The sequence below is a fragment of the Montipora foliosa genome, chromosome 13, assembly GCF_036669935.1.
Source record: "Montipora foliosa isolate CH-2021 chromosome 13, ASM3666993v2, whole genome shotgun sequence".
NCBI lineage: Eukaryota > Metazoa > Cnidaria > Anthozoa > Scleractinia > Acroporidae > Montipora > Montipora foliosa.
The window spans coordinates 28,665,323-28,682,959 of NC_090881.1; the positions used below are offsets into that span (position 1 = coordinate 28,665,323).

At 39.9% G+C, this 17,637-nt stretch overlaps 1 protein-coding gene across 2 annotated transcripts in view; it reads right to left on the reverse strand.

Moving 5' to 3' along the window:
* LOC137982287 (centrosomal protein of 164 kDa-like) overlaps positions 1 to 17,607 on the reverse strand; it is a 24,920-nt gene extending 7,313 nt beyond the window's left edge. The window contains exons 1-20 of one of the 2 annotated variants that reach the window (XM_068829366.1): positions 17,392 to 17,607; positions 15,199 to 15,310; positions 14,280 to 14,496; positions 13,218 to 13,511; positions 12,464 to 12,601; positions 11,748 to 11,810; positions 11,547 to 11,627; positions 10,857 to 10,943; positions 10,677 to 10,771; positions 10,105 to 10,191; positions 9,457 to 9,510; positions 8,666 to 9,029; positions 7,784 to 7,951; positions 6,317 to 6,517; positions 5,614 to 5,673; positions 4,934 to 4,996; positions 3,973 to 4,116; positions 3,743 to 3,826; positions 3,102 to 3,170; positions 146 to 273 (exon numbers count right to left, since the gene is read on the reverse strand). In XM_068829366.1, the coding sequence (XP_068685467.1) occupies positions 146 to 273; positions 3,102 to 3,170; positions 3,743 to 3,826; positions 3,973 to 4,116; positions 4,934 to 4,996; positions 5,614 to 5,673; positions 6,317 to 6,517; positions 7,784 to 7,951; positions 8,666 to 9,029; positions 9,457 to 9,510; positions 10,105 to 10,191; positions 10,677 to 10,771; positions 10,857 to 10,943; positions 11,547 to 11,627; positions 11,748 to 11,810; positions 12,464 to 12,601; positions 13,218 to 13,511; positions 14,280 to 14,496; positions 15,199 to 15,310; positions 17,392 to 17,464 (2,582 nt within the window). In that variant the 5' untranslated portion in view covers positions 17,465 to 17,607. Of the gene's footprint in view, positions 1 to 145; positions 274 to 3,101; positions 3,171 to 3,742; positions 3,827 to 3,972; positions 4,117 to 4,933; positions 4,997 to 5,613; positions 5,674 to 6,316; positions 6,518 to 7,780; positions 7,952 to 8,665; positions 9,030 to 9,456; positions 9,511 to 10,104; positions 10,192 to 10,676; positions 10,772 to 10,856; positions 10,944 to 11,546; positions 11,628 to 11,747; positions 11,811 to 12,463; positions 12,602 to 13,217; positions 13,512 to 14,279; positions 14,497 to 15,198; positions 15,311 to 17,391 lie in introns of both variants that reach the window. The other variant, XM_068829365.1, reaches the window with a different exon arrangement.
* Positions 17,608 to 17,637: the final 30 nt, after the last annotated feature.

The following is a 17,637-nucleotide window of genomic DNA, read 5'->3' on the forward strand; positions in this document are numbered from 1 at the left end:
TAGCGCTGGAGCAGTAATTGGGAGACACTGTAAAGTGAAATCAACAAATTAACACCAAGCAAATCAAATGTTGGTTTTCATCGTAAGGTTATTTTAGTGGCTGTAACGCCCTAGCGTAATAATGATCAAGAGGTGGCAAATTCACCTGCTCAGTTTGTTCAACTCTGCTTCGTTGTTTGAGATGCCAGCCTTCAGTTCATCTAACTGTAACTTCACAAGTGTCACATCCTCTACTGGAGGTCCCGCTGTTTGCTGCCTGGCTTGAGAAAGGGCCTACAAGAAGAAAGTACCGTGAAACTAATCGCCTGTAAAGCAAGCGTCATCATGCCGACAATGATCTGTGGTGAGATACAAAAAATAAGAAGCCGTATATGTAGGAGTAAAAGATATCCAGCCCTAGTGTTTTCTTTTATTTACTTATTCATTTATTTATTTATTTATTACGAGTTACAAATGAAATGTAACTGAAAGAATTGAAAGAGAGAGCATTCAATCAGTGCAGCCATGCGGTAATCTCTGAAAGGGAACCTTGTGACGTGTCGTGGTTGCCCTGTTGTTCTCACACAAAGAGCGTTTGTTCTGGGACAACAGGGCAACCACGACACGTCACAATTATTCAAGATGACGGCGCCCGGCAAATTTGAAAGCCAAAACAAGCGTTTGAAATTCATTCTTCTCGAATACAAACACTTTCACTGGAAAAAGTTTGAACAATTCTAATTGTAGACATTATGTTCTGTGGTTTAAAGTTATTTTGTTGTTTTAGTGCAGGTTCCTTTTTAAGGGGTCATGGACCCATAGGAAAACAAAAAAAAAAAAGATGACCAGGCTAGAGAAAGGCAAAAATACAAAAATGAAAATACTAGTAGTCATAAGACTAATGACAGTTACCATAATTGCAACAATATGAATGTAATAGCAACGTGAATGTAATAGCACCAATATGAACAACAATATGAATGTGAGAGCACAACGCGGAAGACAGCAGTTACAAGTTACAAGTCCGCGCTCGATTGGCGTAGAGTTGGACGCTACGGGTTGTCTTCGACGGTGGGAGGGATGATCGTATCCCCTTGGTCAGCTATCGCCCGCCTTAACCTGGGCAACCCCCACCCAGCAAGGTGTTGACTCGCCACGATCCGTCTGCTTCAGTGGGTGTGGACTTAAAGCTCATCAGATCGACAAGTGGATCCTTAAACCCTGCACCAGGCAAACACAGTAACAATGCAACGAAGACTCCAACTCTTTGAATAGCAAGTTGGAATGTAAGAACCATGCGAATTGGATTGACCGAGGACCTAAAAGCAGTTGATGACGCCCGCAAGACAGCTATTATAGACCGCGAACTGCTAAGACTGAACGTCGACATCACAGCCCTGCAGGAGACGCATCTTCCTCACTTCATGAACTCCTGTGCCTTTGCTGGAGCGAAGGGAAGGTACCTCAGGATATGCGTGACTCCAAGATCGTCACGCTGTACAAATGCAAGGGCGACCGCAGTGTTTGTAACAACTACCAGTGCATATCTTTGCTGATTATCGTAGGCAAGGTTTTTGCTCGTGTAGTACTGTCTCGCCTGCAAGTCCTTGCCAGCCGCGTTCGTCCTGAGTCTCAATGTGGCTTTAGGGTGGAGCGTTCCATGGTCGATATGATTTTCTCCATTCGGTAACTGCAAGAGAAATGCCGCGAACAACAGATGCCACTCTACATCGCATTCATGATGGAATACAGGGCACAGTGAGCTACAACAGTGCCTCGTCAGAGCCCTTCAAGTTCATGAGTGGTGTAAAGCTAGGTTGCGTCCTTGCGCTGACTCTGTTCAGCATCTTCTTCTCGTTATTGCTGAACAATGTTTTTCAGCACTCCAAGGAGGGGGTCTACCTGCACACCAGGAGTGACGGGAAACTGTTCAGTCTGTCCCGACTGAAGGCAAAGATCAAGGTCCAGATTTTCCTCCTCAGAGAAATGCTGTTTGCTGAGCACGCGGCCCTGATTGCGCACACCGAGGAAGGACTTCAACACCTTATTAACAGGTTTGCCCATGCTTGCTAGGAATTCGGCCTGATAATTAGCATCAAGAAAACTAACGTCATGGTCCAGAGCGTCCCAGCTCCTCAAACTATCAGCATCAAAAGCAAGGTCCTTGAAGTCACTGATCGTTTCACCTACCTTGGCTCTAGTGTGTCCAGCAATTTGTCTCTCGACTCAGAGATTGACAAGCGCATCACTAAGGCTGGCGCTGTTTTGTCTAAGTTGAACCGGAGGGTGTGGGAAAACAGTCAGCTGACCTTGAATACCAAGCTCAAGGTATACCATGCGTCCTCAGTACCTTACTGTACAGCAGCGAGTCTTGTACGAAATACGCTAGACAGGAGAACCGCCTGGGAAGCTTCCATCAGCGCTGCTTGCAACGGATCATGGGCATCACATGGCAGGACAAAGTCACCAATGTTGCCGTGCTGGAGAAAGCAGGCTCTCTTAGCATGCATCTAAAGCTTTGCAAGTATAGACTCCGTTGGCTTGGTCATGTACGTCGCATGGAGGACGGCCGTATACCAAAGGACCTCTTGTATGGTGAGCTGGCTACAGGATGCCGCCCAATAGGTCGGCCAGCACTGCGTTTCAAGGATGTCTGCAAGCGTGACCTGAGACTAACAGGCATTGACGCAGAGAGCTGGGAGGCGCTTGCACTTGATCGCGATGGCTGGCGCCACGCTGTCAGTAGTGGGGTCAAGATGGGTGAAGAGAAGAGGATCTTAAAGCTGAAGGAAAGGAGAGAAAGGAGGAAAGCAGGGGAGGAGAATGCAGCGGACACCCTGCACTCTGAGTTTGTGTGCCCACTGCGGCAGAGACCGCCATGCAAGGATCGGGTTGCTGAGCCATTCGAGACGCTGCTCTCAGCAGTCCCAATGACTACATGGCAAATACCATTGTCTCTCGAGACAGAAGGATGCCTACAACTACTTACTTATGAATGTTAGTTAGAAAGATCATCAAGGTTTGATAAACAACTTAAGCAGAAAGACTTATTGACAGTAACGATGTTCAAACGACAGGCATTTCAAGCCAACGAGACACAATAATTACAGGTTATTTGCTACCTCTCTTTGTTGAACAACAAGTGTTCTCTCCTCCTCTAAATGCTGGCGATTCTCATCTAGTTCTCTTCTCTAAAACGTAAGGAATCACAATAATGTTTTAGAAGTTGGGGGTTTGTGATCATGGCTTATTTTATTAGTCTCGTGCATTCTTAACTTTGATACTTATCCCTGGTAGCAGGTGCCATGGAACTAAGTTTTTTTTTTTTTTATTTATGGTGTTGGATGCAACAGTGGAACATCCGAAGTAGCCGCAGGAAGGAGTTTTACCCCTTTTTGGTGCAATCCAAGATTTTTCCGAGTTTGCCCGTGTCGTAACAGAACAATTTATCATTCAAATAAAGCTTTTGGTGTTATTTCATGGTTCACATGTTTGTGTACACTTGCCAATTACAACAAAGACTGACAACTCAATTGAAGCCAAACAGACATGCAAGCGACATGAAGAGAGTGACTAGGTGAGGAGCCAAAATATTTAGTCTGATTGGCCAAAGATTCGAAGCCAATCACCACGCTGCATAAAAATACAGTCCCAGGGCAATCACGATTACTTTCAACTTTTACCATCAAAAACCACTCCTACCCACCACAGCTATTTACTAAAATCAATAACTAAACTTCACAAAATACTGAGCAACTGCTACCTTTGCTGATAATTCCTCCTCTTTTTCGTCAAGCTCATCAAGCTGTTTCTGGTGATTCTCTCTTTCTTGATTAAACCTTGCCTCCTGACAGTAAATGAAACATCAATGAAAAAAACAAGAGTTTCAATAATTAAGTACGCCATTTGAATATGGCCATGTCAAGGACAATGATTTGAATTCAACAACTTCCTGCTAGGCTCTCTCTTCTTCTCGGTTTTAGTAAAACTCACCATTTGATCTCGCTCACGCTGTAGGTCGTTCATTCTATCCTCCATGTCCTGCTGAAGTTTGCTCATCTCCTTCTTTTGTTCTTCTGTCAGGTTTTTCTTCTCTTTTTCCCATTTCTCGCTCAAGTCAAACCTCTCCTTTGTTTCCTGTCAAGTGGCCAGAAAAGGAACAATGTTACCTCCCCTTCAACCTTGGACTTTCCCTTTGGACAAAATGTACATCAAAGACAAATGATCATTTTTGTTGTCTCATAAGGAGAGCTGTTTTACGGTGGTCCAAATCAGAACTGAGAGATGTTGAGACAGTATTAAACACGTGAAGAAGGAATGGAGTGGAGTGGAGTGGAGTGGATGAGGCAGTGCGGCCCAGTGGTAGGGCGCTTGGCTTTAGATCTGGGGATCCCAGGTTCAAGACACCTTCTGGTCACTGGTTAAATTTGTAAAATTGGTAGTCCCTGGTTCAACTTCGCAGCTGCACTTGTAAATAGCCAACTAGCTTGCCTCCAGCCAGCTGTTCTGCTATGATTGTGTTTCATTGGCCCTGAAAAGCTCCTATGGGGAGTGGTCAATTAAGGATGTATGGATGTGTGGTTAGAGAGCTAGCTGGATTTGTGTGCACATGCGCTATAATCAAATGTGTCTTCGGTGGTCCTGGAATCAATAAAGCTGTGTATAAATAATAAATATTGTGACAGACTGCAAACTAGTTGTAAACCTGTGTGAAACACAAGAAACTAGATGTAACCCTTATGAGCCAAATCGGCCAAAAAAAATTAATGAAACATACGCTTGGTCAGGTTTTTTTCCCACATGTCTTCTTGGTGTTACACAATTAAATTACCAACTGATTGCCTCCTTAAATTTGTTTCTTTGGCATTTTTGTTGATTTTGATTACTCCTCCTTTTACGTGAGGGAATTTCAATGATTGTATTGCGCAAATTTCTGTGGGTCTACAGTAAGCACCTTCTCTTTCCAGTCTTGCTTAAGTCTGTAAATCTTCTTCTCATAATCACTCTGTAAAGATTCCTGCAAAAAATCCCAATAAGGCAATGTACACTCTAAGTCTTGCAAACTACTTGTCATTAGTACCACCCAACTAGTGGACTAATGCAAATCCTGCATTTTGATTGGCTACGCTACTAGATGACTATTAGTAATAGTCCTCGAGTATCGAAAAGTGTAACGCTTTCTTTCATTTTATCCCGCCCAAATAAATATTTCTTCAACTTGCGTTTGCTAACTTCATTATTGCCTTTTCTGTCCAACTAGTCGGGTGATACTAAAACAATTAGACCCTTCGCCCTCAAGGGCCACGGGTCAATAGCCCATTCGGCTTTGCCTCATGGGCTATTGATCCATAGCCCTTGCGGGCTACGGGTCTAATTGTTAACTAGTACAGCCAGCTATTACTACCAGCATATTAGCTCTACCTGTGGGATCCTAACAAACTCAATCCACCTACAGTAAAGGATATCAATGACCACACTAAAGGGAGGTGAGTTCTCTCATTACTGTGCCACCCCCTTCCTTACCCCACCATGGTCCCTGAACTTAGTTTGCACCCTGGAGAAATCAATAGTCCTGTCTTCTTCATTTCTTTTATAGAAGATATTCTAAACCTTGTTCTACAAAACACTCTTTACCAGCTGTTCCTCATATTTTTCTTCCAATTCCTTTTTCTTTTTGGAAAAGTCTTGTTGAGCCTAGCAGAAAAAATATCAGATTTTCAATGAGCTGTCTGTTGGCAAAAATCCCTGGTTAGTTTCATTCTTACTGGTACATGTGTACTTAACAAATTGAAAGTGGTTCAGCATTGTCTGTACTGTTATCGACAACGATATTCATCATCTGACAGTGGTCAAATTGTTGTGGACTCACTAGGCACTTAACACAATATTCACTGCCAAAGAAAGTGTTTACTTCAGAGTGTGACCAGAAAAAGAGCAAGCGTTGTCCATAACTTTCTCACAATATGATCTGTTTATTTACCAAAATTAGCATTCCTGATTGCTATTACATTGCATGACAAATAATTGATGCGAGCCACATTGTCTAATGGCAAATTAGCCGATCAGATTGCGAGATTACAAGCAATTGTGGTAAAAACGTACAATGCAAACGTTGGCATTCCCCTGCACCTTTGACCAACCTTCTCCTCCTCAAACCGTTCCCTCCCTCAGAATTTGTAATGCTATTTGGCAACATAATTTGCATTGTTCTTTCTCCAAACTCTTTTGATGCTGTTGAATTTTTGAGACAGGAGTCGGCCAGAAAGCCAAGATTTGGACTAGAAAACTCTCCCTTATCAAGAACACTTGTTGAACAATGTTTAATGGCTTCATGCACCTCAACATCCAGTGAGTCCAAGCTCATTGTCAGGTTAGCTCTGGATTCTACCACTGATTTTCTGGCAGCAGCAAGCTCGCTACTTTGTGCTCTTTCAAGATCGCTCTTTAATTTTTGAATTTCTTTCTCATGTTTCTCAGCCAACTCTGTCTTTAATTGTTGGAGTTCATATTCATTATTCTGCTGCAGTTCCTCCAAGGCCTGAGAAAAGAGAAAATCAGAGACTAGTTGATCTCAAAATGTTTCGCCAACTCAAATGACAAAATTTCAATCTTCCTTTGCAAATTTACTGTAAAAAGTGAATTGACCTTTCTACAGTTATGTCCTTAATTACCTGGCCCCAATTATTGTTCAAGGGAAGATAGTGTTATTCACTGGATAACTCACTATTTGGTCTTGCTAGTGTTTATCCGCAGGGTAGTGACTTATCCGGTGGATATCATTATCTGCCTTTTGAACAATCGAGGCCTGGCCTTAACATGAAAGTGAGGGTGGAGTTGACCTTGTCATGATACACACCTCCCTGCTTTTCTTATGTAAAACGATGTTGCTCTCAAGCTAATTAGTTGGAATTTACATAAGAAAAGCAAGGCACTTTCTATCAAAACGAGGTCCACTACAGCTTCACTTTACTTGATAGGCCAGTTAACTACGCACACAAGTAAAATGATCTACTGAAGACAATCAAATGACTTCAGCTTATATATAATGCTAAAATTAGTAACACGAAACAAAATAATTTGTGACAATTCTGTTAACCCATCGTAGAGATGTCCCTTAGTATCCATTAACATCTAGGACAAGTCAGAGAGAGCGTGGGACAATGTGTTCCGTCTAACAAAAAAATGGCCACAGAGCCAAACCTTGAATGACTAACTGCCAGGTTGAGAATTAAGTGCACTAACCATTGCACCACAATGACCCTCCCCTATACAATACATACATACAATACATACATACAATACATACATACAATACATACTTAATTGACCGCTCCCCATAGGGGCTTTTCAGGGCCAATGAAACAATCAACGAAACAACAGAACACAACAACAACAACTGTTAAGAATCCCAACTGGCCGGAGGCAAACCAGTTGGCTATTTACAAGTGCGGCTGGAAGTTGAACCAGGGACAATCAGGATCAAATTCAACGAGTGGCCAGAGCGGGTCTTGAACCCGGGATCTCCCGTTCTCAAGGCAAGCGCCCTAACCGCTGGGCCACACTGCCTCCTGAACAATTTTGTTCAAGGAAAAAAAAAAAAAACCAGAAATCGGTGCATTTTGGAGTATGGCCACTTGAACGTTCCATTTTGTACTGGAAATCTTCACATGATCTCATCATTGGCCATGAACACTAAAATAATTATTTTTATTAGAGGATCATGTTTAAGTTGAAAATAAATTATCCTTTTTGATTTCCTTCAGCAATTGCCAAGCAGAAGTCAAAAGTGACATCTACAAACCGCCTCTTTCTCTTTCTCTTGTTTGTCAGTCAGCTCTTCTAAAGATTGCTTTTGTTCATCTTTTAGTTTTATCTTTTTGTCTTCCAATTCAGTTGCAAATGTTTCCCTCATCTTCCTTAAGACCTTCTCCTGCTCTTCTGCCATCCTTTCATTCTCAGCCTCTTCTTGTTCCTGCAGTAAAAGTTTAACAAAATAACATTTGCACCATCAGTAAGTATGTATAAGTAGATTATAATAATTAAACCCATGACCACACAAAGTTTTTCAAAGGACGGATAACTTTAGCTGGTAGATGAGCCACTACTCAAACCATTTTAATCTGTGCAAAGATTTCAGTATTTACATCCACGAACATAACCATGAATAATATGCACACTCTAGGCACATCAAAGTAAAAGCACATATTACAGTGTGATGCACCTTACTGTGGTCACCTAACAAAGTTTTTTTTACAAATTATCCGCCCATCAGGGTGTGTGAATTTGATTGACAGTCATGCCTCCTTGCAAGGTTCGCACGGTTGTAAGTTGAACAGCGTTCCATGGGTTGTTGAGTTGACATAATTTATTTATATGTAGTTGTCAAATGTGAAAGTTTTTTCGGTGGCCACAGTAAGATGCGTTGCACTGTAAAACCTTGGTCAATGTTCAATGTAAAGTAGATTTTATACTCTGGGTGGTCTTTGATTAAGTGGGGCCTGCAGTGATCAATAAGCATAACATTTCCCTACAAATTCCAAAAGAAAGGTTCATTTTTAACCACAGGATGATGTCTTGACACAATGTTACGTTCTTGGGAAAAATGTCAAACCAATTTATGATCATCAGTTAGGACAAGTGGCTTTCAGACATTGGGAGTGATGGGTAAAACTCTCACAATGCATACTTGCAGTTCCTCTCTAAGGAGTTGAACAGCCTCTTCCTTCTGTTTTCTCAATGCCACTTCTTCTTCATCCTGTTCCCTTTGTATTTGTTGTTTGAGTTTTCTCATGGCATCCTGTTTGCCCTCTTGAAGCATGGCTTCCTCTTCCAAGGCATCTTCTCTTGCTTTGTCTCCAAGTGTTTTCATGACAGAATCATGTTCTTTCTTTAAGCGCTCTTCCTCGCTATCCTGTTCCCTTTGGTATTGTTCTTTCAGCTTTTTTAAGGCATCTTCTTTTTCTGTCTGTAGTTTCTGCTTGGCTTCAGATAGTTCTTTCTCAGTAGTCTTTCTCATCTCTTCAATGGTTTTTGCTGCTTCTCTTGCCAGCCTGTGGAGACACGAATGAAAATCTTTCAATAGTCCAGTTTTGATTCACTACGACTCCTTGACAGAGATAAAAAAGATGTTTTTAAAGGTTAACCTTAAAACTGAAGCATACTGGAGGGAATTTTTAAACCTCTGTGCCTATTTTTTTGCAGTAAAACTTTGACCACTGGAAGCTTTAGGTATGTACCTTCAAGCCTCAACAAAGATGTAATAAAGGGGTTCATACATAGTTCCTAAAGAAACTGTGGTGCTAATCTGTACATTAGTGGGAAAGTGAAAAAGCGAAATAGGTTTATCAACTGAGTCGATATGGTAAAATGACCACTGTAAAGAAATTCAAAAGCTGATGTTTCAAGTGTTAGCCCTTCATCAGAGTGAATTTGCTCAAAACATGCAGTAAATTGGATTTTTTTTTGCACATAAATCACCTCTGTTGTTCTTGTGCCTGTGCTGCTTCTTGTTCTCTTTGCTGAGATGCTCTTCTGTCACATAATAAAGGTTACAAATAATATAGATTTAGCCAAGCCTACAAGCAGCGCTCCCAGGTATTTATTCTTACAGTAAGTAAACCTGGCTTGAGCCTGCGATCCAGTCTAAACCCAGTACCTGGTCAGTGGTCAACTTAAAAAAAACCATGATGAGCTCTAAATTTGAGCCCGTGATATGGTCACATGATTCTGGTCACATTGGCACACATGGAGGGGCAATCGTACAGTGACTAAAACCAAATTCTCTCGCAGAGATGGGTTATCAATTATTTTCTTACCCATGGTGCTCCACATGTGTACCCTCAGCATGGAGCTATGCTATGATAAAATCTATAGCTTTGCTGCGACCACAAAAAAAAACCCTTTCCAATGGTGTTGCTGTGACCACAAAAGAAATCCTTTCCAATCATGGTGTTTTAAAAATGGTTCTAATTTCTGAATCTGTGGCTTGAATTATCTAAGAAAGACCATTAAGACCGATGCTAGTTGTTTTCCCTTGGAGCAATTTTCTTTGCTGTAAAAGGTGATTCAAACTTTTAATTCTAAGGATAACACCATTCAAATGCAAATCACCGAGCAGAACTGTACCTCTCTGCAGCGTGTGCCTGTAACATGGCTCTCTGTACCCTATTGTCATCATCATTCTGGTCTGCTTTTGCATCATTCACTTTATTACTAAACAAAACGTAAATTATTAACAAATGTATAAAGACAATTTTTAAAATCTTATTTAAGTTCTTAGAATACATGTAGCAAGCTTGTAAATAGGAACCACACCCCAAAGCTGTTTGCTAAATACACTGATAAAATTAATAAACCAAACGTTCTTTTTATTTTGCACATACGTATAGTGAAGATATCTGTTTAAAAGCATAGCTTTTGTTATTCAAATGTGCCAACCACAGGAACAAAAGATCCTTTGTTTCGACAGCCAATGAGGCTCTGGTTGGCACATTGATGATAATAGGTGACGTCAATGATATCTTCCCTACATGTATATGAGTTACAAGGCAACATCAATTTGGTTGTTACTTATGAATGGCATTAATTTCTTTTACAAATGTAAGTCTATGGCAGCCCTATTCAGTTAGGATTCTCACCCTAATTGGTTGATCACTGTTATTACAACCAACAGTTTAGATAGTTTTGCTGATGTTTACCTTGCAATATTTGTATCTTGAAGTAAGCTGTCATTTATAGCACTGGTAACTGTTTTCTGATTACTGCTGAGAGCTGCAGTACCACCAGTCTGGGCCTGCAAAAATGAGAGTGTTGAAACATGCACCTGTGGTGACATTAACACATGCAGTAAAAAAAAAAAAGGTAATTTGCACTGGCACCTTAGTTGTGCTCCTGACTGCTGGACTGAGAAGTTCAGCACTCATTCCCTCCAGCCTATCAGACAAGGTCCTGTTGATACCAAAGTCCTGAAGTGAAGAAACAAAATCACAAAAAAGTTCACATTCAAGTTCAAGTTTGCCAAAATTCAGTGAAAATGCTATATGATTGAGATAAACTTTTATAAAAGCTACAAGAACTCAATCCATGTAACCTGGTGTCCTCAAGGTTACACTTGCCTACACAACTTTAAGTTCACTTGTGTCTAGAAATGTAGAGTGTAATAAAGGCAACAAAGTGTCCTCTTAACGCTACTCCTCAAATAAACATAAACAATAATCTTACAAAAATCATAACTTAAAATGCTAATATTAGTGCATCTTGTGACTTGGATGTAAATTGAACGTTTTTAACCCAATGACCCCTGGGAGTGAGACTTGATGGATTTTACTCTGTCTTCAACACCAGACAATTTTACTCGTCAATGGGAGGAGTGGAATCAGAAGTCAATTGGTTAAAGGCGAACAAATGAACATCAACTCATGCAGTTCTAAGGGAGGTGCTTACAGATTTTAATCAGACTAATTATGCCAGACCATGGTGTTTGTCAATAGGGAATTCATCAGGGACAGAAGTGTTAATTAGGTCATGAAGTCAACATGTACAAAATATGCTCTCATCTGTAGACTCACCACTTCTTCCCCATCATCCATGTCACTCATGGATGGCGTGGCTGGTGCATTGAGATTTGAAGTTTCCTCGATTTCTGACTCCTATGGAGACAAACAATTTGCATAATTCAAAATAACAAAACAAGGTATGACCTAAAAGCACCTCTAGCTCAATTCTCTTATTTCTATGTTCTTCCACTGAAATTACCACATAACACTTACTTCATAATCTAGGTTAGCAATATCACGCATGCCAAGATTAAGAGTTGGTCTTCCAAAATCACTCTGCATAAAACAAAGATGCAAGTACAGAAAGTAAAATAATGAAACCGAAACAGTTCTGAAATGAAGCAAAGGGAGGGAGGGGTATGAAAGTAGGGTTGGTGTAATGGTGGCTGCAAGGTTTTATTGTAGGGAACTCCCGGTCTTCCCTATTGTCAAATTACAAACACTTGACTTCCTCTGATTGCTGAAGAAATGTACATGTAAAGGGCATGAAGTCATTGGATCATGAAGTAAGCAATGTACATATCATAATTCAAATTGAAGTGCTCAATATTATTAATAACAATCACTATTTAACAAAAAGCATATTTAAACCAAGAAAAATAATTTATATCAGATAGTTGTACATATACATGTATCTGACAACCTATTATTTTTTCTTGAAACAGAGATTCTTTTTTGGTTATTTTTTTCCATAAGAGGGCTTTACTGTACTTGCACATACGTAAAATAAAATATGGATGAACACAAACATTGAATACTGATGTTCAAAAAATAGTTTTGAAATTGCAAACAGCATTTTATCACATCAACAATTTTGTTTGCAAAATCAACAATGCAGTTCAATTTGTGAACATTACAAAAACATTGGCCTCTCCAAGATTTGCACAGCTGGGAAAAAACAATCATATAATTATTTTTGACTAAATTACCTCCTGTCCTTCTTCATCATCTGACAATCCAGTCATAAAATTAAGATTGATGTTATCACCCAAACCAGTGCTTAAGGTTATTGTTCCACTTCCTTCATTTATGCCTCCACCAAACCTATCCTTATCAGATGACAATCTCTGTAGAATAGAGCGGTTATCAATTGAGTGTTGTAAAACAAATACCGAAGTAATTGCTTCAACCAATCATAGCAGGTGCAAACAGCCCAATGAACCAATCCAAATTCGTTGCAATTACACGTAACTTGCTCAAAGCGCGGGACAGAAAACCGCGTGCAAGTTAGTTTTGGTTTTCCTTTTCATTGGTTGATAGACTGGCATGAAATTTTTAAACCAATCACTACATGTAGCAATTGCAATTTCACAATTACTTTCGACAGTTATTTGAAAACTGCTCTATTCACAAGACCAATAACAATCTCAGGTAACCTTCTCTAAAGGCATGGTAAGAAATTTAGGAACCAAAGTTTGGAATTCAGGTACGCAAATTCGGAAAGGCATACTTCAATCACACTACTACAGTGGTGATATACTGTAGAACAATAATTATTTGAGAGTAAAGAAAATGTAAATTTTATATCTATATTCAATTTGATTTTGGGAGCTTGACTTTCACAAATAAAAAACAAGAATAACAGAAGGAAAAATGAACATAATTATCCTCTAGTGCAGGGGCTTGGGAATATACTTCAACAAAACAAAACAAACACCCAAAAATAATCCATGTTTTACTCACCTCAGGAGGGTCTTTGATGCCACCAAGAGGAGCCTGTTGAAAAGGATCTTTTTGTTGTGCTACCGTTGGAAACCTTCCTCCAGTTGAGCCAAGTCCAGGTTTGGCCCCTGTGGTTGAGCTTCCATTTAAAGAACTCTTTCCAAGAGAACTTCCAAGGGAACTTCCTCCAAGTAAACTCCTCCCAAGAGATCCTCCGCCAAGTGTCCCTCCAGTAGGGGTGCTTGCCCCTAGTGGCCGCCCCAATGGTGCCAAACTACCTTCTCCTTTCAGTGGTGCCAAACCAGCACCAAGAGGCTACAGGAAACAATAGCATATTAGATTGGTGAACTACAAAAATTCTGTTTGAACGATCAAATGGGTTGATAAAAGTAAAAGGGTGAAGGTCATCAGTCAATGAGAGTAGACTGAGGAATGGTGGGTTGTTTGGGGTTTATACAATACATACTTAATTGACCGCTGCAGCTGGGAAGTTGAACCAGGGATTACCAGGAACAAATTCAGCAAGTGGTCAGAGCGGGTCTTGAACCCGGGATCTCCAGATCTCAAGGCAAGCGCCCTAACCACTCGGCCACACTGCCTATCTTGACTATACAGGAAGTGATGGAGCAAAATTGCCATTGGTGGAGGTGTTGGGAAAGATTTGAACCACAACATAAACGTGGTAATGAAAAAGCAAAAACAAGTAGTTGTCAATGAATGAAAAGCAACTTTCTGTCTTTCCTCTGCGTAGGGAAAGAACACGAACCATAATGGGTGGAGTACTTGGAAAGGTTGAAAGGGTATGAATTGTGTTTTGATGCAATTCTTTGCAATTTTCTCAGCACAAATTTGTTTGCAGGAAGTAACCAGCCAGTTTTCTGTTTCACCTAATAGATGTTTTCGCATAGTGTACAGGTCAGGCTGAAATTTGCATTTTGCCACGAAATCAAAGAACCTTGTTTGATTACATTTCATTTTTGCCTGTTGTTTGTTAAATCGAAACTTGAAAGGGCAAAGTTAAATAGGAGAATATAACTTTTTCATTATAAATGCTATTTACAGTACTTTTAAATATCTTTGTACCTTTTGGTTAATTGCTCCTTCTTGTGACTTCTTTTTGCCATTGCCTTTCTTCTCCTTCTTCTTGCTATCTTTTTTTGTTGATGCACCAGCAGCGGAAGTGCTTCTTCTCCGCCGCTCCTCGATAACCATATTTCTGTAATATTCATCACAGGGATGGTCCCACACACTCTCACCAGTTTGAAAGTTGAAGTAGTAAATTTCTTCAGTTGCATCTTGACTATAAAGAAAAAAAAAACTTTTATTAACCCATTGACCCCTGAGAGTGAGACTTGACAGATTTCACTCCATCTAACGCCAGACGATTTTACTTGTCAACTCAGGGATGTCGCTTAAAGCCACCTGCCGCTGAAAATTGCTGCTTGAGAAAGGAGTGATCGCCAGCTGAATTTTGGCAGTCTATCAAAGTGACTGAGAAGATCGCAAATTATTCTCTGCAAAATTTAAAAATCATTTGATGTGTCAACAAAAGAACTTTGAATATCTGTTAGTATATGGAATTATCAATAGAACTTATCGACACTGGAAATGAAACAAAAGCATTGTTTGGAATACTGTTGTGCATGCCTCCTCTTTCCCTGTATTGACGCGATCTTGAAGAAACTGCCGGGTGCTGCGATACACTGAGAACAATCTTGTTAACCGGTCTCTTTGATGCTTAGATAACAAACTTACAGCCTCAACAGAACCTTCAATCGGATGAAATTATTCTTAGCTACATCCCTGTCAACTGGAGGCATCCTAGGGCATTTGAGGTGTCAATGGGTTAAGCTGAACTTACAACATTTTCAGTACATGGAAACTGAAAAAACTTAACTTGCCCTCAATTTAAAGTAAAAGTCATACATTTCATGAATTCAGAAATAAATGAAACAACATTATTGTTTTAAATTTAATATTATGTTAATGAGGAGTCACTTACCATGGTTTCCAGTCAGGAGGCAAAGGCGCAACAATTCCTTCCCGTGCTATAAACAAGAGATCTCTCTCCTTGATTGGGTCTATACCAATTGACTGTGCATACTCAAATATCTCTGAGGCATACAAGAAAAATATTTTATGAGTACTGAATCATTCAGCATTGCACAAAGTCACAGCCCTTTAAGAAAGCAAAATTAAGTAGGCCATATTGCATGAAACCTATCAGCAAATATGACCTGAATCTCAACACCAGCCTGATTGACATCCACTGAATCCAGTACAGTCGAACCTCGATCATCCGGGCTCGTTGGGACCAGACGAAATAGTGCGAATAATCGAGGGTCCGGATAATCGAGAATATGAATATTAATGAGAAACAAAAACTGATTACATTAAGAAAGCGACATTTAATCGTGAAACAAAACATTTGCAAATCGTTTGGAAAACAATATGGTCTACATCTTTACTGTCCGTTGTGAATACAGGTGTACACGTGTCGGCAAACGTCATGATCTTTTCCTTGCCTGTTTATCTTTTATCGAAAGAACAGATCGCGTACGCTTCAAGGACATAATAATTGCGAATAAACATTTGTGATGCAGTGTAGATTGTTTGTCGAACGAGCCAATAGAGCGTGAAATTTCACTCGCATTTACTTTACTTTTCAACGCGGTAGTTTTAAAAAGAATATGGCTAGGGATCTTAATGATAACTAATAAATATTCATGACAAAATTGGGACCAGAGAAAAAGTCCGGATAATCGAGGTTTGACTGTAATAAAATAAACTAAAAATTATTACTTTTAAGAGATAACAAAACTGTGGAAAAATTCTGTCAGCTGCCAGACACCTGGACACTATGTCACAATAATAATGGCTGAGGCCCCACTAACGCTTGACACCATTGTTACAACATGTTTTTCCCAGCTGCTGTTAACACCAGTGTAACACTACATGTAGATCAAGTTGTGGTAGGTTACACTTAACGTTGTTCACACAACCTCCTGGCTTGCATCAGACTGGGTTCTGCTGAAATGATTGGTATATCTTGAATACATTTGATTGTGCATGACATAGACCATGCTTTCAGAGTTGGAAAACTTTGTTATAAATATGCTTTGATTTTGCCTGGTGCCTTGGCAACAAACTGACAATGATCTTAGGAAAGTAGCCAGTCCCACTTGAAACTACTTGACACAGTTGCAACACTGCTGTTAACAGTGCTAGTGGAAATTCACCCAATATTATTCAAAGTTACAGTTGGAAAGGTTAGATGATCAATCAGAGATGTGTCCAGAGTGCATCATTGCGTCCTGGGACGCACTCGTTTTTCTTTTGGGCACATAGACCAAAGGGTCCAACTGGACGCAGAAAAAAAATCAAATGTTTATGCAAATTATAAACTCCAGGAAAAACATGCAAATGGCATATTTCACAAGGAAATTGAACATTCGTATTTCTCACAACGGAAAAATGATCGAGTTCCTTAAATTTCAAGGTAAGCTGTTATTTTCGGATTTTTCCCATGTGTTGCGTGACATGATCTGAGCTGTTTTTTAAGTGCGAGACAATCAGCGACACTTTCGATCTGCAAAGGATGATTAAACATTTCAGTCGAAGTTCAGTTTGTTGCATGCTTTCCAAATGAATTTCCAGCATAATTTGGTTTGCTTATCGTGCGACGGTGAAGTATGCTAAATTTTTTTTTTGTGCGACGCTTCACATGTTGATATTAATTCCGGGTAGACCCCCAAAATTTTGCAATGGACCCCCAAATTTTTCAACAAGGGGTCCAGAGGACCCCAATATTTGAAAACCTGGATACATCTAGATCTGTGATTAATGATAATGACAATTCCACCTGAAGAACTAACAAAACAGGGGATGAATGAATGATTTTTAGAAAAATAAGGGGCCACTTTTGAAACCAGTATTTCTTCAGTGGCGCGGCAGTTAATTAAATGAAACGAGTATTACTTGAGTGACACGCGACGCGACTGACGAGCCGCAGGGCCACGCAGAGATAATATAATTATACCTTCCACGTTCGTTATTAACCGCGGAGCAATTTCAGTGATACTGCTTCAAAAATGGCCCTTTGATTATTCTCAGTAGTTGATTTAACTACTAAGCTTTTACATTTTTCTCCTGAGTAAATAATCCTTCTTAAGCTTAAATTTGTTTAACATGATACCTTGCTCGGTAGGTTGATAGTTTTCGTCGTATTCTTCTTCCAGAATCAGTTGCCCGTTTATCAAGGTAGCCATTCTAAATGATAATTATCTTATTTCAAAATTTGAAGTTTTTTTAGAACGAACAACGAAGAAATATAGTGTTTTTCCAGCTGGACAACAGACGTTAACAGAGACGCCATTTTTGTTGTCAACGAGCTCGCCGTTTTTCTAAAAGAAGTCTGGGAAGAGTGTGAAAATGACTCTCT